A 24,023-nucleotide genomic window follows, 5' to 3' on the forward strand; every position below is an offset into this window, starting at 1 on the left:
TGTACCTGCCTGTGTGTGTAGCCTACCTGTGTGCGTCCGTGCATTCTTTATCAACCATAGACTGCAAATACAAGCCCTATCATCAAGAATTGGCTGTGTACTGCACCGTGTCGCTTTAAAGGGGGCGTTCGGTCGCATATTCCCAATCTGCCAGAGTGTAAATTGAAGAGAGGGACTCATTTGAAGCAAATAGCTGGCCTTGTGCGATTGAATCAACAGCAACAGCGGGGCGCAATGGGAGGTAAATTAGGTTTTTCGATTTGAATAGGCTATGTTATAAAATATCAAAATTGTCTTGAATGCCTCACCAACTTTCAATGATATCGTTATGTTTTTTCATTCCAGAGGCCGAGACGCGTCAGAAATTGCTGCGCAATGTGAAGAAAGAGGTTAGTGCCTTCAGTATTTGCAATGTTTTTAACGACAAATTATTAGAAGCAACCGTTGGTCATGGATCTCTGGCAGCCGTTCTGTTGTATTTGGATGCCCAAAATAAGATTGCAAATTGGAGACACCGGGAAGTCTGGTGTATATGCTTTAATAAAATTGATCACAAGGATACATGTAGCCTAATAGGATATTATATTCTTTGGATCGTGATTTTATTATAAAGGATGCGTTCAGGGGCGACTTGGATTGAAATACGTGTATATATACAGATACATAGCAATTATTTGGTATCAGTAGGCAGGCCGAGGCAATAACGCCACGATCAAAGTAGCAGTAATGGATCTGTTATCTCTGCATGACGTGAATACGTGTGCATGTCACAGTGCAGAGCCAAGAGCAGCATCATTAGGATTATTGATAACCGCTCTCTTACGTGTGTTTTTCTTTTATCTAAATGCTAATGCTGTAATGGAGGGCAACTCGATTCACTGGGCATGCTCATATCTCGGATAGCCTATTACCCCTCTCTCTTTTATATGAAAAAAACACGTAATCAATTGATCAGATGATATCTTGCTTCATCCTGTGTCTGGAAATTAGGCCTAAAAGATGTGGTCACACTTTATTTGGATAGTCCAGATAGTGGTCACACTTTATTTGGATAGTCCAGATAGTGGTCACACTTTATTTGGATAGTCCAGATAGTGGTCACACTTTATTTGGATAGTCCAGATAGTGGTCACACTTTATTTGGATAGTCCAGATAGTGGTCACACTTTATTTGGATAGTCCAGATAGTGGTCACACTTTATTTGGATAGTCCAGATAGTGGTCACACTTTATTTGGATAGTCCAGATAGTGGTCACACTTTATTTGGATAGTCCAGATAGTGGTCACACTTTGTTTGGATAGTCCAGATAGTGGTCACACTTTGTTTGGATAGTCCAGATAGTGGTCACACTTTATTTGGATAGTCCAGATAGTGGTCACACTTTATTTGGATGGTCCAGATAGTGGTCACACTTCATTTGGATAGTCCAGATGCTCTACAGATGGTTGCAATATCAACAAACTATCTGTTGATAAGAAACTGCTTGCTATGGTTATGGTTAGGGTTATGTTTAGAATAAGGGTTAAGTTTAGGGTTAGTGTTATGGCTGGGGTTAGGATTAGTAGATAGTAAGTTGAAATGTTACTGATAGTCTGTAGACAGTCCATCTGTAGATGCTCTACAAACTATCCAATTAAAGTGATAAGGATGTTGTTCTTGTGACATAAAGTCACGCTTTATTATTTGGGGACTCCTCGCAGTTATCTGTTAGCTACAGCCAGACCATTCTTCAAAGGAAAATTGTCTGGCTTATGGTATAGTTGGGCTGCAGCACTACAGAAACCTGAAAGGGAGAGAAGAGACCAACTCCCTGTCTGGCTTATTTTCTTTGTAGCTGCATGCTGGTGTGTCCTCTGTTCAAGCTCCATTTATGAGATGTTATTTTATTTTGCCCTGAAAAGTAAAAGAGCATTATTAGCAGCATATTGTATCGTGTTCTAATTTGTATGGATAGCCCTGTCCATCTTTGTGCCATTTTTTTAGATGACGGAAAAACAGTCTCTCTCTCGCACGCACGCATGCACACATGAACACGCAAGCAAACAGGCAGTCACACGCATGCACACATGAACACGCAAGCAAACAGGCAGTCACACACATGCACACATGAACAGGCAAGCAAACAGGCAGTCACACGCATGCACACATGAACACGCAAGCAAACAGGCAGTCACACGCATGCACACATGAACACGCAAGCAAACAGGCAGTCACACGCATGCACACATGAACACGCAAGCAAACAGGCAGTCACACGCATGCACACATGAACACGCAAGCAAACAGGCAGTCACACGCATGCACACATGAACACGCAAGCAAACAGGCAGTCACACGCATGCACACATGAACACGCAAGCAAACAGGCAGTCACACGCATGCACACATGAACACGCAAGCAAACAGGCAGTCACACACATGCACACAGGCACATGCAAGAGAAACACTCTTATTCTGCCAAGTTATTGGCAGCAATTCTTCTCGTCTCATGAAGGCAACCATTGGTCACATGCCCCCTAGGATGGTAGACAGGAGTGTGAGGGTTGCATGTGGAGGCCACATCACAAAAGGGACATGACTAGCACCAGGTCATGCAGCAAGGAAGAGGGTCCTAGTTGGTGATAGTAAATATATACTGTATCTCAAACCCAGACTTTTTTTCTTCCGTTTTTAGTAGATTTGATTCAATTTCTATCCATTTCCTCACAATTTCTCTGCACTGTATAATGTCATAATCTGGGAATTGGTCACACCAAATTTCACTATTGTGTTTTATTTTGTGGTTGTATGAGAAATACAAAAAATAACATAGGCATCTTCATCAAACAACTTAACTTTCTCAGAGTTATTTAACTGGAAAATCATTGAAAATATTCACTTTAGTCGCACTTTTTACCCTGGTCAAGCGCTGTCTTGTCTGAAGTGATAAACATCTCCCACCCTTGTCTGTATTTAGTCTGTCACTCAGGATCTGCACACTCAGGATCTGCATTCCCACCCTCCCTCCGCTTACCAGTGATTATCTATTGTTGCAAAATCGCTCCCCATCCTTGCCTCCTTCTGCACTTTGATTTCTTCTCTTTCTGTGCCTACTCTTGTCAGACCCTGTCTCTTTAAGTGCCTGTCATATCAAATCCCACCTCACCTTTTATGTCTCTCTCTCTTGTTCTCAGGTGAAACAGATCATGGAGGAGTCAGTGACTCGGAAGTTTGTGCATGCAGACAGCAGCCATATCATATCCTTCTGTGGTGAGTGTGTTCATGTCGTAATATATTACTTATTGAATTTACAGTTCATATGGCTCATTGGAGTTTTGACTTGCTCATTTTGAGTTTTTATGGTTTGTTAACCCCCAATTAAAGGCCCAGTGAAGTCAAAACTGTGATAGTCTTGTGTTTTATATATATTTCCACATAATGAGGTTGGAATAATATTGTGAAAATTATGATATTCCCTTCTAGGGAAGCTGTTTAAAAAGATGACCTGAAATTTCACCCTGTTTTAGTGGGATTGAGTTTTGGCCTGCCTGGTGACATCACCAGAGGGTAAATTAGTTAATAGACCAATAAGAAATAGAGTTCCAAACCTCTACCAATAAGTTTGTTTTCAGTTTTCCCCTCCGAGCAAAATTCTTGCTTGAGAAATGACTCTTTGCTAAGAAGCTATTTTTGTTTCTTTTTGACCATTTCAATTTCTAAACAATCACAGTGAGGTACTTAATTATTACAAGCCCACTGAAGGACTTTAGTGCCACATGGCAGTGCTGTGCTCTTGTGACTGGATGGGAGGGAGGGTGCATGCCATAGTTGATGGGCAAGCCTAGCTGCATAGCTGGTCTGGGTAGATCGAAGTGTTGATTTAAATGAATGACTGCTTGGCTAACAGTATGTGTAACAGATACTTACCTGCTTGGTTTCTCATCTTTGACCGAAGACCATTAATATTGTAATAAGAGCCAGAGTAGAGTGGATAGAAATAAGTAAGAGATCGTGGCAAGAAATATATTATATTTTTTGGTGAGATGAAAGTAACCTTATCTCCAAAGAGCACCTACCAAAAGGTAGGTGGGACTTCTGGGCCACCCAATTGCAACCAATGATTACTTGGGTAAGAGGACAGACCGTGATAGTAAGAACCCATGGTCAAAGCATACGCTCCAGTTTTGGAGGAAAGTTTTAAAAAGTCTCCATCTGCCTATGGGCATATCATCTCTAACTGGTACTGCAGATCTTACAGATATTTCCCCATTATCACTCGATTCAGGTTTCCAAAGGTGGTCATTACTTCCTTTGCAATATGTACCGCAAGTCTTGAAGAACAACCAAATTAAATCATTCGGTGAACTAAGTTCAGACTTCCATCTGCCAAAGTCAGATTTCTTTAGCTATTTACAGCTAAGAGACTATTTACTGAAACACCACAAATGGGTAAAAATGAAGGGTGAGCCCTCTCTCATAGAAAAACATTTATCAATACTCAGAAAAGGGCAACTGGTAGTTAACAAATGACAAAACCATACCAATCTATTGCAGTCACGACATAGAGCAATACTCTGCAAAGTACAAGTGGGAATCTCCTCAGTGGTTGGGAAAGGGTACGGGGGCTGGACACGCAGCGACCCAGACCACGCTGCTGATTGGAGATCACACATACTGACTCAAGGTAGTTTGGGGAATGGGTAGGGGAGCTAGACAATAATAATGATGACGCCGACAATTATGTTTACACTACCTCTATTAGGAATTGCTATGCTTGAAAATATAGTACAAATATAAGTTAATAACAACATGAAAAAGAAAGAGTACCTTTCTCTCTCATCGAAGAGTCAAGCAGTGCTGCTATTCTCCGTCAACTAAAGAATCACAGTTGGTTTGAACTAGTGCTTTGTAATCTCTTCACAATTGTCCTCCACCCCATCACTCTGGTGTCACAGCCTCACATTTCACACTTGTGATGTGACACATAGGATTATTGTTACATTAAGAGCACAGCAGTAAGATTATGGAGTCAAAAGTAGGTGGATTATTGCTGGTTGAATTGTATTGAGGTAAATGCCATAGGTATTATGTTAATTTCACATAAAAAATCTGAGTCGGAACATGTTTTTTTTTAAATTAATTTGTCTCATGACTACATTGACATTTACAGAGCAAGTGACATTGGGCATCGTCCTGTGGAGTTGAAATGTCAAGCCTGGCCACCTCCTACTACTCCAAAGTGTGTACGGTCACGTTCTCACCCGAACACAGCTTGATTTTAGGTTGGCACTGGCCACAGCCATAGATGTGGGTCCATCTGTGTTAAATTTAACTGACAGTAGACACTATGCAAAGGTGTTGATACTACACCTCTACACATCCACGGATATCCTAGCAACAGTAAACATCGTTTGTCAGTTTTTAGTCTATTTCTGGTCCTGCTGAGAGCCACCTGCACCTTCCCTCTAACCCGTCTCTGCTTCCCTGCAGTAGCACTCAGACTGTCCAAGGGTTTTCACTGGTTGCGCCTGAAAATCTAATTAGCAAACTCTGCATGTGGTTTACTTGTTGTTGACAGTGTATGCAATCATGTGTATGTATGCAATCATAGCTTAATGAATATCGCTTTGGGGAAAGTTGGTTTTGAAACCAAACTGTGTGTACTGTTGGTGTCTGTATATTCAATACTATGTGTTTCCGTGTGTCTACAGCTGTAGTGGAGGCATGTGTGCTCCATGGGCTGAAGAGGCGAGCAGCGGGCCTCCTTTGCAGTAATAAGGTAGCAGCACTCTTCATGAAGGTAGGGAAGAGCTTCACCCCGGCGGAGGAACTCTGTCAGAAGGTCCAGGAACTAGAGCAGCTCATTGAGACCAAGTAAAGACATTGATCTTGACTAGTCATTACTCCTAAGCCCCCCCCCCCCTCCACACACACACACACACCAATATGCCATAACTGAATACAACATGTGTATCAAACACTTCTCTCTGTATTCTCCAGCAGACAGGCTCAACTAAATAATGGCAGTGTCCAGAAGCAACCCGGATTGACCAACCTCCCCCCTCAGGGCTTGAGGAACCTGTGGATCCGCACTGCTCTCATGGAGAAGCTTCTGGACAAGATTGTCATGTACCTAGTGGAGAACAGCAGGTTACCAATCAATCAACAGATCAGATTCCAGCTGAAAGTCTGACATTGTGTTTGATCTTACAAATACCAACAGTCGTAGCTGCTCAATATGTATACTACAGATGTCCTATCTTAATTTGATCACTCTTTTGTCACATTGTTTCCCCCTGCGCATCAGTAAATTTCAAATGGGGCTTGTGATTTACATACATTCACTGAAAATCCTCAGTTGTCTTTATCTCCATGTGGGAACAGTCCAGTCATTTCAGAGCAGTGCCAGCCATCAAAATCATTCTCCCTCTCTCGCTCGCTCAAACTAAAAGCACCAGACACGCCTCCCGGGTGGCGCAGTGGTCTAAGGCACTGCATCGCAGTGGTAGCTGTGCCACCAGAGATTCTGGGTTCGAGCCCAGGCTCTGTTGCAGCCGGCCGCGACCGGGATGCCCATGGGGCGTCGTCCGGTTTAGGGAGGGTTTGGCCGGCAGGGATATCCTTGTCTCATCGCGCACTAGCGACTCCTGTGGCGAGCCGGGCGCAGTGCATGCTGACCAGGTCGCCAGGTGTACAGTGTTTCCTCTGACATATTGGTGCGGCTGGCTTCCGGGTTGAATGGGCATTGTGTAAAGAAGCAGTGCGGCTTGGTTGGGTTGTGTTTCAGAGGACGCTTGGCTCTCGACCTTCGCCTCTCCCGAGTCCGTACGGGAGTTGCAGCGAATAAATGTCCTATTGTTACTGTAGACCTATAGGTCCTATTACTGCAACATTAAAATGTACATAAGTTTACACATCATACACATAAACAACTGCCGTTTTATATAGCTTAACACAAGATAGATATTGGTCTATGACACGGTGTGGTCTATGACACGGTCTGAAATGTAGCCCTACAGTAGGCTACATTATAGCCTACTGTAGCCTATCAAAACAAATACACCTAAATTATAGCCTACTGTAGCCTATCAAAATTAATACACCTAAACTACAGCCTACTGTAGCCTATCAAACTTAATACGCCTCAACCAGAGCCTATTGTAGCCTATAAAAACTAATTGCACACATAGGCTTATAATATCAGATGTAAAGACGAGATGAAATTGAGAATAGTGAGGTATCCTACGGAATGGAGTGAAATGGTGCAGATTTTAAAACCCCCAACACCCCCCAGATCAACAGTATGTATATAATATATATATTCTCTTTTCTCATACACACATTCATACATATATTTATTTATAGGGGACAATGCACATTAATCAATATTATAATAATGCAACAACCATTTAAATGTGGCGGGGTTAGCCAAAAGATCATTTGCACCCGTGGGTGCCAGTGCAGCTAAGGACAATTACTCAGCCACAATATACATACTCACTAAAACAACACAACATACCAATACATCACATCCAATAATATATCATTCTAACAACAACAACAATAACACTATCATCAGCTGTCCTCTTACATATGAGGAACCACAGATAACTCAGGTGTACAGGTTTGGATAGATTTAGCCATGCTTTTGACCAGCATGTGAGGCAATATCTCATATGTGAGAAGATCATCGCATTCATATACAGTGAGGGGAAAATAGGATTTGATCCCCTGCTGATTTTGTACGTTTGCCCACTGACAAAGAAATTATCAGTCTATAATTGTAATGGTAGGTTTATTTGAACAGTGAGAGAAAGAATAACAACAAAAAAATCCAGAAAAACTCATGTCAAAAATGTTATAAATTGATTTGCATTTTAATGAGGGAAATAAGTATTTGACCCCCTCTCAATCAGAAAGATTTCTGGCTCCCAGGTGTCTTTTATACAGGTAATGAGCTGAGATTAGGAGCACACTCTTAAAGGAAGTGCTCCTAATCTCAGTTTGTTACCTGTATAAAAGACACCTGTCCACAGAAGCAATCAATCAGATTCCAAACTCTTCACCATGGCCAAGACCAAAGAGCTCTCCAAGGATGTCAGGGACAAGATTGTAGACCTACACAAGCCTGGAATGGGCTACAAGACCATCGCCAAGCAGCTTGGTGAGAAGGTGACAACAGTTGGTGCGTTTATTCGCAAATGGAAGAAACACAAAAATCAAATCAAATTTATTTATATAGCCCTTCGTACATCAGCTGATATCTCAAAGTGCTGTACAGAAACCCAGCCTAAAACCCCAAACAGCAAGCAATGCAGGTGTAGAAGCACGGTGGCTAGGAAAAACTCCCTAGAAAGGCCAAAACCTAGGAAGAAACCTAGAGAGGAACCAGGTTATGTGGGGTGACCAGTCCTCTTCTGGCTGTGCCGGGTGGAGATTATAACAGAACATGGCCAAGATGTTCAAAAGTTCATAAATGACCAGCATGGTCGAATAATAATAAGGCAGAACAGTTGAAACTGGAGCAGCAGCACGGCCAGGTGGACTGGGGACAGCAAGGAGTCATCATGTCAGGTAGTCCTGGGGCATGGTCCTAGGGCTCAGGTCCTCCGAGAGAGAGAAAGAGAGAGAGAAGGAGAGAATTAGAGAACGCACACTTAGATTCACACAGGAAACCGAATAGGACAGGAGAAGTACTCCATATATAACAAACTGACCCTAGCCCCCCGACACAAACTACTGCAGCATAAATACTCAAAAGAACTGTCAATCTCCCTCGGCCTGGGGCTCCATGCAAGATCTCACCTCGTGGAGTTGCGTTGATCATGAGAACGGTGAGGAATCAGCCCAGAACTACACGGGAGGATCTTGTCAATGATCTCAAGGCAGCTGGGACCAAAGTCACCAAGAAAACAATTGGTAACACAGTATGCAGTGAAGGACTGAAATCCTGCAGCGTCCGCAAGGTCCCCCTGCTCAAGAAAGCACATATACATGCCCGTCTGAAGTTTGCCAATGAACATCTGAATGATTCAGAGGACAACTGGGTGTAAGTGTTGTGGTCAGATGAGACCAAAATGGAGCTCTTTGGCATCAACTCAACTCGCCCTGTTTGGAGTAGGAGGAAGGCTGCCTATGACCCCAAGAACACTATCCCCACCGTCAAACATGGAGGTGGAAACATTATGCTTTGGGGGTGTTTTTCTGCTAAAGGGACAGGACAACCTCACCGCATCAAAGTGACAATGGACAGGGCCATGTACCGTCAAATCTTGGGTGAGAACCTCCTTCCCTCAGCCAGGACATTGAAAATAGGTCGTGGATGGGTATTCCAGCATGACAATGACCCAAAACGCAAGACCAAGGCAACAAAGGAATGGCTCAAGAAGAAGCACATTAAGGTCCTGGAGTGGCCTAGCCAGCCTCCAGACCTTAATCCCATAGAAAATATGTGGAGGGAGCTGAAGGTTTGAGTTGCCCAACATCAGCCTCGAAACCTTAATGACTTGGAGAAGATCTGCAAAGAGGAGTGGGGCAAAATCCCTCCTGAGATGTGTGCAAACCTGGTGGCAAACTACAAGAAACATCTGACCTCTGTGATTGCAAACAAGGGTTTTGCCACCAAGTACTAAGTCATGTTTTGCAGAGGAGTCAAATACTTATTTTCCTCATTCAAATGCAAATCAATTTATAACATTTTTGACATGCGTTTTTCTGGATTTTTTGTTGTTGTTATTCTGTCTCTCACTGTTCAAATATACCTACCATTAAAATTATAGACTGATAATTTCTTTGTCAGTGGGCAAACGTACAAAATCAGCAGGGGATCAAATACATTTTTCCCTCACTGTATGTATGTAGTTACGTATATCTTTGTATGAGAATAGAAAATGTACACTACCGTTCAAAAGTTTGGGGTCACTTTGAAATGTCCTTGTTTTCCATGAAAATATACATGGTAATGAGTTGCAAAAGGAATAGGAAATATAGTCAAGACGCTGACAAGGTTATAAATAATGATTTGTAATTGAAATAATAATTGTGTCCTTCAAACTTTGCTTTCGTCAAAGAATCCTCAATTTGCAGCAATTACAGGCTTGCAGACCTTTGGCATTCTTGTTGTCAATTGGTTGAGGTAATCTGAAAAGATTTCACCCCTTGCTTCCTGAAGCACCTCCCACAAGTTGGATGGCTTGATGGGCACTTCTTGCGTACCATACGGTCAAGCTGCTCCCACAACAGCTCAATAGCGTTGAGATCTGTGACTGTGCTGGCCACTCCATTATAGACAGAATACCAGCTGACTACTTCTTCCCTAAATAGTTATTGCATAGTTTGGAGCTGTGTTTTGGGTCATTGTCCTGTTGTAGGAGGAAATTGGCACCAATTAAGCACCGTCCCAGGGTATGGCATGGCGTTGCAAAATGGAGTGATAGCCTTCCTTCTTCAAGATCCCTTTTACCCTGTACAAATCTCCCACTTTACCACCACCAAAGCACCCCCAGACCATCACGTTGACTCTACCATGCTTTACAGATGGCGTCAAGTACTCCTCTTGCTCACTTGTGCACCGGGGCCTCCCACTCCTCTTTCTCTTCTGGTTAGAGCCAGTTTGCGCTGTTCTGTGAAGGGAGTAGTACACAGCATTGTACAAGATCTTCAGTTTCTTGGCAATTTCTTGCATGAAATAGCCTTCATTTCTCAGAACAAAAGTAGACTGACGAGTTTCAGAAGAAAGGTCTTTGTTTCTGGCCATTTTGAGCCTGTAATCGAACCCACAAATGCTGATGCTCCAGATACACAACTAGTCTAAAGAAGGCCAGTTTTATTGCTACTTTAATCAGGACAACAGTTTTCATCTGTGCTAACATAATTGCAAAAGGGTTTTCAAATGATCAATTAGCCTTTTAAAATTATAAACTTTGATTAGCTAACACAACCTGCCATTGGAACACAGAAGTGATGGTTGCTGATAATGGGCCTCTGTACGCCTATGTGGATATTTCATAAAGAATCTGCCGTTTCCAGCTACAATAGTCATTTACAGCACTAACAATGTCTACACTGTATTTCTGATCAATTTGATGTTATTTTAATGGACAAAAAGTGTGCTTTTCTATCAAAAACAAGGACATTTCTAAGTGACCTCAAACTTTTGAGCGGTAGTGTATATATATGTATGAGTGTGTGTGTGTGTGTGTGTGTGTGTGTGGGTGTGTGTGTGTTTCACACACACATACATATATGAATGCTATGATCTTATATATATATACATACATACATACATACATACATACATACATACATACATACATACATACATACATACATACATACAGTGCCTTGCGAAAGTATTCGGCCCCCTTGAACTTTGCGACCTTTTGCCACATTTCAGGCTTCAAACATAAAGATATAAAACTGTATTTTTTTGTGAAGAATCAACAACAAGTGGGACACAATCATGAAGTGGAACGACATTTAAATGGATATTTCAAACTTTTTTAACAAATCAATAACTGAATAATTGGGCGTGCAAAATTATTCAGCCCCTTTACTTTCAGTGCAGCAAACTCTCTCCAGAAGTTCAGTGAGGATCTCTGAATGATCCAATGTTGACCTAAATGACTAATGATGATAAATACAATCCACCTGTGTGTAATCAAGTCTCCGTATAAATGCACCTGCACTGTGATAGTCTCAGAGGTCTGTTAAAAGCGCAGAGAGCATCATGAAGAACAAGAAACACACCAGGCAGGTCTGAGATACTGTTGTGAAGAAGTTTAAAGCCGGATTTGGATACAAAAAGATTTCCCAAGCTTTAAACATCCCAAGGAGCACTGTGCAAGCGATAATATTGAAATGGAAGGAGTATCAGACCACTGCAAATCTACCAAGACCTGGCCGTCCCTCTAAACTTTCAGCTCATACAAGGAGAAGACTGATCAGAGATGCAGCCAAGAGGCCCATGATCACTCTGGATGAACTGCAGAGATCTACAGCTGAGGTGGGAGACTCTGTCCATAGGACAACAATCAGTCGTATATTGCACAAATCTGGCCTTTATGGAAGAGTGGCAAGAAGAAAGCCATTTCTTAAAGATATCCATAAAAAGTGTTGTTTAAAGTTTGCCACAAGCCACCTGGGAGACACACCAAACATGTGGAAGAAGGTGCTCTGGTCAGATGAAACCAAAATTGAACTTTTTGGCAACAATGCAAAACGTTATGTTTGGCGTAAAAGCAACACAGCTCATCACCGTGAACACACCATCCCCACTGTCAAACATGGTGGTGGCAGCATCATGGTTTGGGCCTGCTTTTCTTCAGCAGGGACAGGGAAGATGGTTAAAATTGATGGGAAGATGGATGGAGCCAAATACAGGACTATTCTGGAAGAAAACCTGATGGAGTCTGCAAAAGACCTGAGACTGGGACGGAGATTTGTCTTCCAACAAGACAATGATCCAAAACATAAAGCAAAATCTACAATGGAATGGTTCAAAAATAAACATATCCAGGTGTTAGAATGGCCAAGTCAAAGTCCAGACCTGAATCCAGTCGAGAATCTGTGGAAAGAACTGAAAACTGCTGTTCACAAATGCTCTCCATCCAACCTCACTGAGCTCGAGCTGTTTTGCAAGGAGGAATGGGAAAAATTTCAGTCTCTCGATGTGCAAAACTGATAGAGACATACCCCATGCGACTTACAGCTGTAATCGCAGCAAAAGGTGGCGCTACAAAGTATTAACTTAAGGGGGCTGAATAATTTTGCACGCCCAATTTTTCAGTTTTTGATTTGTTAAAAAAGTTTGAAATATCCAATAAATGTCGTTCCACTTCATGATTGTGTCCCACTTGTTGTTGATTCTTCACAAAAAAAATACAGTTTTATATCTTTGTTTGAAGCCTGAAATGTGGCAAAAAGTTGCAAAGTTCAAGGGGGCCGAATACTTTCGCAAGGCACTGTGTGTATATATATATATATATATATACGCACATGTATTCTCTGGGTTCCTAAATTCTTGGGGGTTTTACAATCTGAGTCACTCTTTCATCCACCATTGCACTCCATTCCGTAGAATACCTCACTATTCTCAATTTCATCGCGTCTTTACATATGATATTATAAGCCTATGTGTGCAATTAGTTTTGATAGGCTACAGAAGGCTGTGGTTAAGGTGTAGCCTACTGTAGGGCAGCATTATGACTTGCCTTGAACATATAAAACAGTTGATTGAAAAAATGATTTTACCTAACAAAAAATATATCTACCTCTACAAAAATGTCAATTTATTATAATCCACATAAGAATTCACACGAGATGCGCTGTAGCCTGCACATAGCCTACATAGACTCCAGTCTAAGGTACAAAGTGGGTACGGTACTGCATTGTATTCCAGCTGCCCCCTGGCGCCATTCTAAATATTTCTTCAGATATTCAAATCCTCCTGCTGCAAGATTATTTTCCTGCTGCAATTTAATGGGTCAAATTAAGATCTGACATCTGTACTTCTAGTCGCTTTTCAGTGAACATGCAGCAATGGTTCTTCTTGCACCATTTTGAGGAAACATGATTTTCTCTTTTCCAGTACGTTCTATGACAGTGAGGCCATTCTAATGGATCCTGTGGATGGACCAATCCTTGCCTCTCTGTTAGGTATTGATGGAACCTCTTCTTATGGCCTCTCTTGCCAGGATGTGGCCGGACAGATCTCTGATAAGATAAGAAATAGCACACTGAATGGCACATTACAGTGAATGTGACTCCCTCTGAGATAGTCTGTAGGTTAACATGACATTGGAGACTAGTGCTTTACAGTAGAAATTGCCTTATTTCAGATAAGGCCATAATTCTGTGGTTTTGAAGTTAAACATACTGGTAACTAACTCCAAATTGACTTTGCACTCACACTTATTAAAGACAAGTGCATGTACCTTCTACTGTGAGGGTAACATTGACATTGCTGGTAACACTAACTTTCACTCTGGATGATGATGGTTCAGTACAGTGCTTTAGAAGTTAGAAATAGTGACTACACCTTTCTACATGAAAACTGTTGTGGGTCTCAGTGTTGTCTTGCCCTTATGCCTTGCAGTCGGCCCCTGTGCTCTGGAGTACACTAAGGTGAAGACAGCCGACCACTTCTGGACAGATCCCTCTGCTGATGAGCTCGTCCAGAGACACCGCATCCACAGTGGCCACTGTCGCCAGGACTCCCCCTCCAGGCGACCTGCCCTGGTCAGTGTGTGGATTATGTGTTTAAACGAATGATGTGTGTGTATAATATATGATGCATAAAAAATGGTCCAATGGTCTCGAATACAATGATATTTTCTAATAGATCCAGAAGAGGCAGTCTAGCGGCAGTATGGAGGACAGGCCCATCCTGTGGGCTCGGGACTACGTTGAGTCCCTCCATCAGAACAACAGGGCTACACTGCTGTTTGGCAAGAACAACGTCCTGGTGCAGCCGGTGTGTATGTGTGTGTGTGTCTCTCTCTCTGTGTGTTAAAGGACTTGGCATTGCTTTTCATCACTGTTTAAACAGCAAGGAATGCTTTCTACAAATCTCCTGTCTTGGTCTACAGAGGGATGACATGGAGGCTATCCCAGGGTACCTGTCTCTCCACCAGACTGCAGATCTCATGACCCTGAAATGGACCCCCAACCAGCTCATGAATGGCACTGTGGCAGATGACACTGAAAAAAGGTGATGTAATATCAAATCACAGCAAAGAAACCTATTCTGACACTCATAGGTGTCTACAAAGGACATGCCAATTTATATAATTGGATATTGTTTAAATCTCAGCAATTTCTCATATTGATTTTCCCAGTGTTTACTGGGACTTTGCCATGACTATTCGCCTGGAGGAGATTGTTTATCTGCACTGCCATCAGCAAGGTACAAGAGGAACCTATTTTAATTATGTAGGCATATATCTTTGTATCCATGTGTTTGTGTGTGTCTTCTTGACCTTGAATTCACGTTTTTTCCCAGTGGACAGTGGTGGAACAGTGGTTCTGGTGAGTCAGGATGGGATCCAGAGGCCTCCGCTGCGGTTCCCCCGGGGAGGGCACCTGCTCCAGTTCCTGACCTGCCTGGAGACAGGCCTGCTGCCACACGGACAACTCGACCCCCCTCTGTGGTCCCAGAGGGGAAAGGTCAGCATGGAACATAGAAATGTCCTAACATGCACCAGATATAACCCTCACATTTGGAATTCATGACAATGATTCAGATCTCAATTAATGTTTACTGTAGCTATTATGTCCACATCCACTAAACCAATTGAAACGTGATGGTATGATCGTTGTTTCTTGTAGCATTAGAAACAACTAATCTATAGCAGAGTGGATGTTGTTGGACTGAGGGTAACTCTGATCTCTGTGTTAGTACTGTACACTGCTGCCAGAGGGATACTTTTACACTGCCACTGTAATTTCATTGATCCTATCCACCAATTTAGCCTCTAAGTAGATAATATCAACCCTGACCTGCCAAAGCAAAGGGAACCCCATGAGGAAGTTTTTAGAGGGGTTGTGATGATAAAAGTGGTAATCGTAGTAGAGCTGAGACTATAATTTACAGGCTGCTGTAGAATATAGCATTGTTAAGGTTGTAGTATATTACCCTGTGGAGCAGGGAAAGACTATACAACCTAGGAGTGGCACAGAGAGTCTAGGAGTGAGTGGGGTCTTAATACGTCCTCAAACCACCATGAAGGAAAGTTGCAGACCAAAGACAAGGACCCCCCAAAAATTATACAAATGTAATTTTCCTACTACTGTACCACTGGCTTTGCTGTTAACTACTTTATTGAGGGAAAGTGTACTTGTTACGATTGTGACATGTTGTTGTCTCACCTAGCTATCTTAAGATGAGTGCACTAACTGTACGTCATTCTGGATAAGACTGCTAAATTACTAAAAATTGTTGTTGTTTTTTAAACAGAAAAGGAAAAGATGACTGACTTGAGATTGGCTGGATCATTAATTATATCTAGCCTAGTCTTGCATCACAATTCAATGATAGGGATCTGAGTTTTAGGGTATCAACTTTAATCACTCTTGCGAATCATCATAATAACAACATGTTAATGTCTTATACTGAGTGCACTACCTTCCCTTGCCCACAGGGAAAGGTTTTCCCTAAGTTGCGGAAGAGGAGTCCGCAGGGGTCTGTGGAGTCTGTGTCGGATAAAGAGGAGGACGAGGCCACTGACTATGTCTTCCGGATCCTGCTCCCTGGTACTCCGTCAGACTTTGGTATTTCACTTGGGATCTCCTTATTCTATGTCGATTTTCTGTTGAAATTTGTACATAATATACTTTTTCATGATTTATTTTTCTCTCACCGTTCGTTTTGTTGACCATTGCCCTTCCCTCAGCCCCTCTCTGTCCAGCCCCTGTGCCTGTAGCCCTGTGAACACCTTACATTGGTTACCCTGGATTTGAGACCATGCATGGGCATGAAGTTGTCTTTGTCACACCTCTATCTTCTGGCTTGGTTTGTCAATGTTTCCATGTTTAAAAAAATACATATACACTACCGGTCAAAATTTTAAGAACACCTACTCATTCAAGGGTTTTTCTGTATTTTTACTCTTGTCTACAATGTAGAATAATAGTGAAGACATCAAAACTATGAAATAACACATATGGAATCATGTAGTAACCAAAAAAGTATATTTTATATTTGAGATTATTCAAATAGCCACCCTTTGCCTTGATGACAGCTTTGCAAACTCTTGGCATTCTCTCAATCAGCTTCATGGAATTTCAATTAACAGGTGTTCTTAAAAGTACATTTGTGGAATTTCTTTCCTTCTTAATGCATTTGAGCCAATCAGTTGTGTTGTGACAAAGTAGGGGTGTATACAGAAGATGGCTTATTTGGTAAAAGACCAAGTCCATATTATGGCAAGAACAGCTCAAATAAGCAAAGAGAAACGACAGTCCTTCATTACTTTAAGACATGAAGGACAGTCAATCCGGAACATTTCAAGAACTTTGAACGTTTCTTCAAGTGCAGTCGCAAAAACCATCAAGCGCTATGATGAAATTGGCTCTCATGAGGACCGCCACAGGAAAGGAAGACCCAAAGTTAACTCTGCCACAGAGGATAAGTTCATTAGAGTTACCAGCCTCAGAAATTGCAGCCCAAATAAATGCTTCACAGAGTTCAAGTAACAGACACATCTCAACATCAACTGTTCAGAGCATGAATCAGGCCTTCATGGTCGAATTGCTGCAAAGAAACCACTACTAAAGGACACCAATAATAAGAAGAGAATTGCTTGGGCCAAGAAACACGAACAATAGACATTAGATTGGTGGAAATCTGTCCTTTGGTCTGATGAATCAAAATGTGAGATTTTTGGTCCCAACCACAATGTCTTTGTCCGCATGTGTGGTTCCCACCGTGAAGCATGGAGAAGGTGGTGTGATGGTGACACTGTCTGATTTTATTTCGAATTCAAGGCACACCTAACCAGCATGGCTACCACAGAATTCTGCAGCGGTACACCATCCCATCTGGTTTGCTCTTAGTGGGTCTATAATTTGTTTTTCAACAGGACAATGACCCAACAAACCTCCAGGCTGCGTAAGGGCTATTTGGCCAAGGAGAGTGATGGAGTGCTGCATCAGATGACCTGGCCTCAACCAAATTGAGATGGTTTGGGATGAGTCGGACCTCAGAATAAAGGAAAAGTAGCCAACAAGTGCTCAGAATATGTGGGAACTCCTTCAAGACTGTTGGTTAAGCATTCAGGGGTGAAGCTGGTTGAGAGAATGCCAATAGTGTGCAAAGCTGTCATCAAGGCAAAGGGTGGCTATTTGAATAATCTCAAATATAAATATATTTTGATTTGTTTAACACTTTTATGGTTACTACATGATTCCATATGTGTTATTTCATAGTTTTGATATATTCACTATTATTATACAATGTAGAAAATAGTAAAAATTAAGAAACCTTTGAATGAGTAAGTGTTGTAAAACTTTTGACCGGTAGTGTATATTATTAAAGAAAATCACCCAAATCCTCCATCAGTTCTAGATGATCATGTTGCTCATGACAATGATGAATGATACCATTGATCCTGTTTGGTGTCTAGTGGCTCCAGAGCTGATGGACCAGGCGGTGAACATGTGGCACCCCACCCCCAGGAAGTCCTCCTGTTTCTCCTGCTCTCAGAACGGATCCCCTGTTGGCTCACTATCCAACGGCTGCAACCAGGACAGGGCTCCCCTGAAACTCCTCTGTGACACCATGAAGTACCAGATCATTTCCCGTGCTTTCTATGGCTGTGAGTACATGCATCATGAATTCCTTTAGGAAAGACTGATTCAAATGCTATAGTCTTCGTGTTATGGCTGGATTGATAACCATGCGTGTTTCTTCACTTCTTCATTGAAGGGCTTGCCTACTGCCGTCACCTGTCCACCGTTCGTATCCACCTCTCTGCCCTGGTCAACTCTACCATCATTGACCCTAACGTGCCTCATGATGCCCGAGGAGGGCTGACTGTGGATGTCTGGAGCAGCTTCCTCCAGGATTGCTCTGTAAGATATACTGTACAATCTGCTCTAAACATACTGTACACACAACCACAACCTGCAGTGACTGTGCATGCTCTTTATGACTTAGCTAACAGGTCACAGCTTGAATGTATCTGCATTCACCAACATCAACATTCCACTGCAACCGATGATCGTACTGAACTTGTATGTTTCTGTATTGAGTCAATATGTAATCACGTTCACAACGTTTTCTCAGGCGTATGATGAGCATGAGCTTCTGCGGTTGGTGTACTATGGTGGTGTGGCCCCTACAATACGCAAGGAGGTCTGGCCATTCCTGCTGGGACACTACCACTTCGATATGACCCAGAAACGTAGGCTGGAGGTGAGTACTGTTATTATACTGTTATATTGCCATGAGGTAAAACTACTAACTTTGGAATCCAAGTAGGGAGGTGGGTCATGTGTAATACCATTACATATCAGTGACCCTGTGTGTTCATCTGTGTGTGTGTGTGTGTGTGTGTGTGTGTGTAGGTGGATAAGCAGGTGCGGGCCTACTATGAGCAGACTATGAAGGAGTGGCTGGGCTGTGAGGCCATCGTCAAGCAGAGGGAGGGGGAGAAGCATGCTGAAGCCATAGCCAAGTGCAATTCTGTGGAAAGACCAGGACCAGTGCAGCGAGACTCCACCATCAGCACTGATGTAAGGGGGTCCTACCTGTCCCATTTGATGAGGGTAATACATGATAGAGTTAGTGACTCGTTGGCATATGGTTAACATACTGTACTAACATATGATTCTTCATGGTGTTCTCTTCCTGGATGGCATTTGACCCCATATCCTACACCAGTCCTCACAGAGCACCAGTTCAGAGAAACAGATTGCCCAGAGTGACTCCAGCAGTAGCACACAGGTACAGGAGGCTTTCTTTCTGGGGCATAATACATCACCACATAACATTATAGTTTCCCTTAATACTGAATACTTGTGAAGTTGTGCCTTACAATAGTAGGGAGACTTTATAATGCTGGGTATTCACTGTCTGTTGTCCGGTGTTGCAGGCATTTGGGTCTGTGGAGGAGGTGGATCCGATAGAATCCGAGATGAAGCCAGAGGAAGGCAAAGAGGTGTCCAAAATTCCATTGAAAGACTGCCCAGATGTGGCCAACCGAAATGTTACCTCAGAATCTGGAGACCCACCCAAAAAAATCTCTGTTGGCTCAGGTCTTCCAGAACAGCCCCAAAGCACAAACAACAACAGCCCTGCAACAAAACTTCCTGCAACTGATTTAACTGTCAAAACAGTTGCCACTCAGCCATCACCAGAGCCATCAGAGCCCCAGGGAGCTGCATCTAGGCCAGTGGCAGAGACCCAAGCTGGGTCAAAGCTAACCGAGGATCTCCCTGTCTCAAGATCAACAGAGGAACCAAAGGTCACGATAACAATTGATGACAAGGCAGGGGAGGAGCGTCCTAAGGCTCCAACACAAGAGTCCAAAGCCCCAGAGAGTAAAGAGGTTGAATGCTCTGAATCGGTAGAAATCATACAAATCCCAGAGAGGGTTAAAGAAAGGGGTTCTGACAAAGAAGACGTGAAGTCCTTAGGAAATACTGAAACTGAAAACAAAGTTGCAGGAAATGGGTTGTCTGAAGTTTACACCACAAAAGACCCAAAGCTGCCTGTGAGAGCTGCGTACGCAACTGAGAATACTGATATTCTCAAACTAGAAACGGAGGTTTCTAATGTATATATTCCAGCTCCACCACTAGGCGAGGCCACAGTTAATAAAACACTAGAGAGCAAAGCCTCAGTGTCAGAACCATCCTGTGCCACAGAACCATCTTTAACAGAAGGAAACAAAGCTTCAACAATAGCAGTGGAGGCTGATATTGCTGAAAAAGAGGACCCAAACTTCTCTGACATTGAAGAAATCACAGAATCTGAATTACAAAAAATTAAAACCCCTCAAACCAGCGAAGCTTGTGTTTGTGAGAAAGACATGGGTAGTACTGAAGAAAAGGTTTCAGAAATAGCCGAAACCAAAACATTAGACACTGTGGAGGCCAGTGTCCCTGAGAAAAGCAATACCAAAGCTGCAGAAATGACAGTTGCCATAGATTCAGAGAAACATGCCCCTTGCATGCCAGTACTGAAGCCACCTCAGCTAGAGGCCAGGGCCAGTGTTACAGTGACAGCCCACTCTATGCGTTCTCCTGATACACTAGATTCTGATGACTCGCCCTCTGCCTTAGAGATGGAGGACATTCCCACGGCCTGGGCAAGACCCTTGTCTGGCCTGATGGCTCCCCCTGCTGCCCCCTTCTTGGCCCTGGGGAGAGTTGTTTCAGGGGAACCTGTCCTGCATGCAAGCTCCAACACCAGTCTTGATGGAACTGAGCCAACCCTGTCTGAGGAGGAGCCTGAGATGGAGAGTCTCTACCCCCAGTCTGACTTTTTGGTTGTGACAGGTGAACTCAAACCTGAGGTTTCACCAGTGGTAGTGTCCCCTGCAGGGACCACCTACTCTGTAAGTACTCCAAATGAGTTACCTGTGTGCACTGTAATGCATGTTGCAGATTTTAGGGGTTGATTGGCTAAGAGTTGGTTCAACATACAATACACTTATCCCACCAGACATGCCACCAGGGGTCTTTTCAGTCCCCAAATCCAGAATAAATTCAAGAAAACGTACAGTATTATATAGAGCCCTCATTGCATGGAACTTCCTTCCATCTCATATTGCTCAAATAAACAGCAAACCTGGTTTAAAAAATCAGATAAAGAAACATCATGCGGCACAACGCCGCTCCCCTATTTGACCTAGATAGTTTGTGTGTATGCATTGATATGTAGGCTACGTGTGCCTTTTTATAAAATGTATGTAGTTCTGTACTTCAGCTGTTCTTTTCTATTGATTCTCTGCATTATATCATTTTGTATTATGTTTCATGTTTTATGTGAACCCCAGGAAGTGTAGCTGCTGCTTTTGCAACAGCTAATGGGGATCCTAATAAAATACCCAACTACAAACAGAGCTGTCACAATGCTGGAATGAATCATGAAACAGTAGCCATTTGAACATGAACCGCTTTAACTAACCTTAGTCCCTTTTGTCACTCTGTGCAGCAAGATCAGCTGGACTTGTACTTGCTCAACCTGCATCGCATTGATAAGGACGTGAGACGCTGTGACAGAACCTACTGGTACTTCACCCCTGCTAATCTGGAGAAACTACGCAACATAATGTGCAGTTATGTGTGGCAGCATCTGGAGATTGGCTATGTCCAGGGCATGTGTGATCTGCTGGCTCCTTTACTGGTCATTCTGGATGACGGTCAGTCTGCATGAGCAATAGCTCTCCTTGAACTGCATTATTCACAGCCATGAGTAAGATAAGATTAATAATTTGCCGTTGATGTGTGTCTCAGAGGTCATGGCTTTCAGCTGCTTCTCTGAGTTGATGAAGAGGATGAATCAGAACTTCCCCCATGGAGGGGCCATGGACTCACACTTTGCCAACATGCGCTCCCTCATCCAGGTACCATACACGTGCATGTACATACTCAATCACACATGCACATTATTATAAGTACAGTGATATTACATTGTAGTAAAAGATAGGCACTTGCCATCCCCCCCCCCCCCCCACTAGATCCTTGATTCAGAGCTCTTTGAACTGATGCAGATGAATGGAGACTACACTCACTTCTACTTCTGCTACCGCTGGTTCCTGCTAGACTTCAAAAGAGGTACTGGCATCTGCATGGGCGTGTTCGACCGCATACACTATCTGTATGGTGATGGAATCAAACAGAAAGGGGGGATTTCACATTGGAACCTGAGGAAATAGTTTATGCTGATGATGTTAAAACTTAAATTAATCGCGTTCAAGGTATACAATATGAAGGACCTGTATAGATTTTGGAAAATGTCATTGTCAATATTTTTATTTCATTAACATGACTCTTCTGCAGGCAGGTCACATCTGACAGTCCTACTCGGTATATAACCTGATGTGTCATTCTTCCTCCAGAGATGTTGTATGATGATGTGTTCTCCGTGTGGGAGAGCATCTGGGCGGCCACATATACCTCCTCCACTCATTTTGTCCTCTTCATCGCTCTGGCACTGGTGGAGATATACCGAGACATCATCCTGGAGAACAACATGGACTTCACTGACATCATCAAGTTCTTCAACGGTGAGGCTAAACGAGGACGTTAGATGTTGTTATGCAATGGAATATTTGATCATTCAGTTGTTTCATTCATTTCATTGTCACTGAGTGTTTGCTTGCTAAATGTATGATCTGAAGGTACCAACTGCCTTTACTGTGCTTGCTGACAAAGGCAAAAGCCTAGCTACCTCCATAGACTACACTCATATGTAAATCAGCACAAGCAGCTAGGCTCGAGTGACACGGTGTGTTTTTGATTTGATTTCCCTCTTCAGAAATGGCTGAGCATCACAACATCCCGCAGGTCCTAACGATGGCTCGAGACTTGGTCCTCAAAGTGCAGACTCTCATAGAAAACAAGTGATCCAGCATGTGTCTTTTCCTCCCCTTTCACTCAGTGTCCAAAATTGTGAAAATTGTGAGAAAGTCACATAAAATTAATGTATTCTGAAATCGTAACTTGTATTTGTGTGAAAGCTAAACCAACAATTGACAAAAGCAGACATAGTGGTCAGTATTTTAAAATCACGCTTCACAATCATTATTTTTATTCCTGAAATCGTCAGGTGAACCATACTGAAGCTGTTGTCACACTACAATAATTGCACAATGCAGTATTTCTGTCTGTCCCTAAAAGCACTTTCCTATGTTCAGGTAATTAACATTATAATCAATAAGTTTATGAAAAAAATGTAATTGTTCACTTGGTGAATGTACCATTTTAAAAACAAAAACTCTTTGCATATTGCTTCAGAATGTTTTTGTATTTGTTTTGCCTTAAATTTAGCTATCTTGTGCAGGGATATTCTCAATATGATAACCAAATGAGATCTTGTTTGTACATTTCCTTCATACACTTCCCATCAGTTAGAACCATTCACAGAGTAAAGGTGCAGCCAAAAAGCTTGCACCTCTCCAACATCGCAGGAACACTTGCTGAAACCCCTGGCTGTATCTCAAACATATTGTCCCCCATGTATTCCAGTGTTTTTGTATTAAGTGCTTAAATCTGTCTTATCTTCTCCTTATCGGCTAAATGTCTGCGTGTATTGCTGTTGTACTGTAATGGTAACTGTACAATTATTTGAAACACACATAGGCTAATATTCAAAAGTATCTGTGAGTATAACAATGTAGCTATACTGTGTAATATCAGATATACACACACGTAGGCCACTGTACATGTGATTTGTTGCTTGACGACAATAGATAAATATACCGACAAACATATGAGAAAAATACTCTTATTTTTTCAATGTATTCTTGAATTGTTTATTGTTGTTATTACTTTGCTGTGTATTAAACAATCAGTATATTTTGGATTCAACATTGT

At 42.4% G+C, this 24,023-nt stretch overlaps 1 protein-coding gene across 2 annotated transcripts; it reads left to right on the plus strand.

Moving 5' to 3' along the window:
* The first annotated feature begins 18 nt into the window (after positions 1 to 18).
* sgsm1b (small G protein signaling modulator 1b) lies at positions 19 to 24,017 on the plus strand. Of its 2 annotated transcripts, XM_064942427.1 has the most exons (23): positions 19 to 241; positions 346 to 389; positions 3,176 to 3,251; positions 5,693 to 5,855; positions 5,982 to 6,131; positions 13,570 to 13,637; positions 14,077 to 14,219; positions 14,323 to 14,454; positions 14,570 to 14,691; positions 14,819 to 14,886; positions 14,983 to 15,146; positions 16,121 to 16,250; positions 18,104 to 18,295; positions 18,406 to 18,551; positions 18,766 to 18,894; positions 19,047 to 19,214; positions 19,363 to 19,425; positions 19,574 to 21,040; positions 21,640 to 21,847; positions 21,942 to 22,051; positions 22,166 to 22,262; positions 22,547 to 22,714; positions 22,966 to 24,017. In XM_064942427.1, exons 1-23 carry the CDS (start codon positions 235 to 237, stop codon positions 23,052 to 23,054), a joined length of 4,104 nt encoding a protein of 1,367 aa, XP_064798499.1. In that variant the 5' UTR covers positions 19 to 234; the 3' UTR covers positions 23,055 to 24,017. The 2 variants fall into 2 exon arrangements, with proteins under 2 accessions (XP_064798499.1, XP_064798498.1); XM_064942426.1 differs by lacking the exon at positions 19 to 241 and having other exon boundaries at positions 318 to 389.
* Positions 24,018 to 24,023: the final 6 nt, after the last annotated feature.

This window comes from Oncorhynchus masou, chromosome 28 (assembly GCF_036934945.1).
Source record: "Oncorhynchus masou masou isolate Uvic2021 chromosome 28, UVic_Omas_1.1, whole genome shotgun sequence".
Taxonomy (NCBI): Eukaryota; Metazoa; Chordata; class Actinopteri; order Salmoniformes; family Salmonidae; genus Oncorhynchus; species Oncorhynchus masou.

Excerpts from the sequence above, each read along its gene's own strand:
- sgsm1b (XM_064942426.1), top strand. The coding sequence starts at position 318 with ATGATATCGTTATGTTTTTTCATTCCAGAGGCCGAGACGCGTCAGAAA. Across the intron at positions 14,692-14,818 it reads GCAGATGACACTGAAAAAAG|TGTTTACTGGGACTTTGCCA; the intron begins GTGATGTAATAT and ends TGATTTTCCCAG. Across the intron at positions 21,041-21,639 it reads CTGCAGGGACCACCTACTCT|CAAGATCAGCTGGACTTGTA; the intron begins GTAAGTACTCCA and ends CACTCTGTGCAG.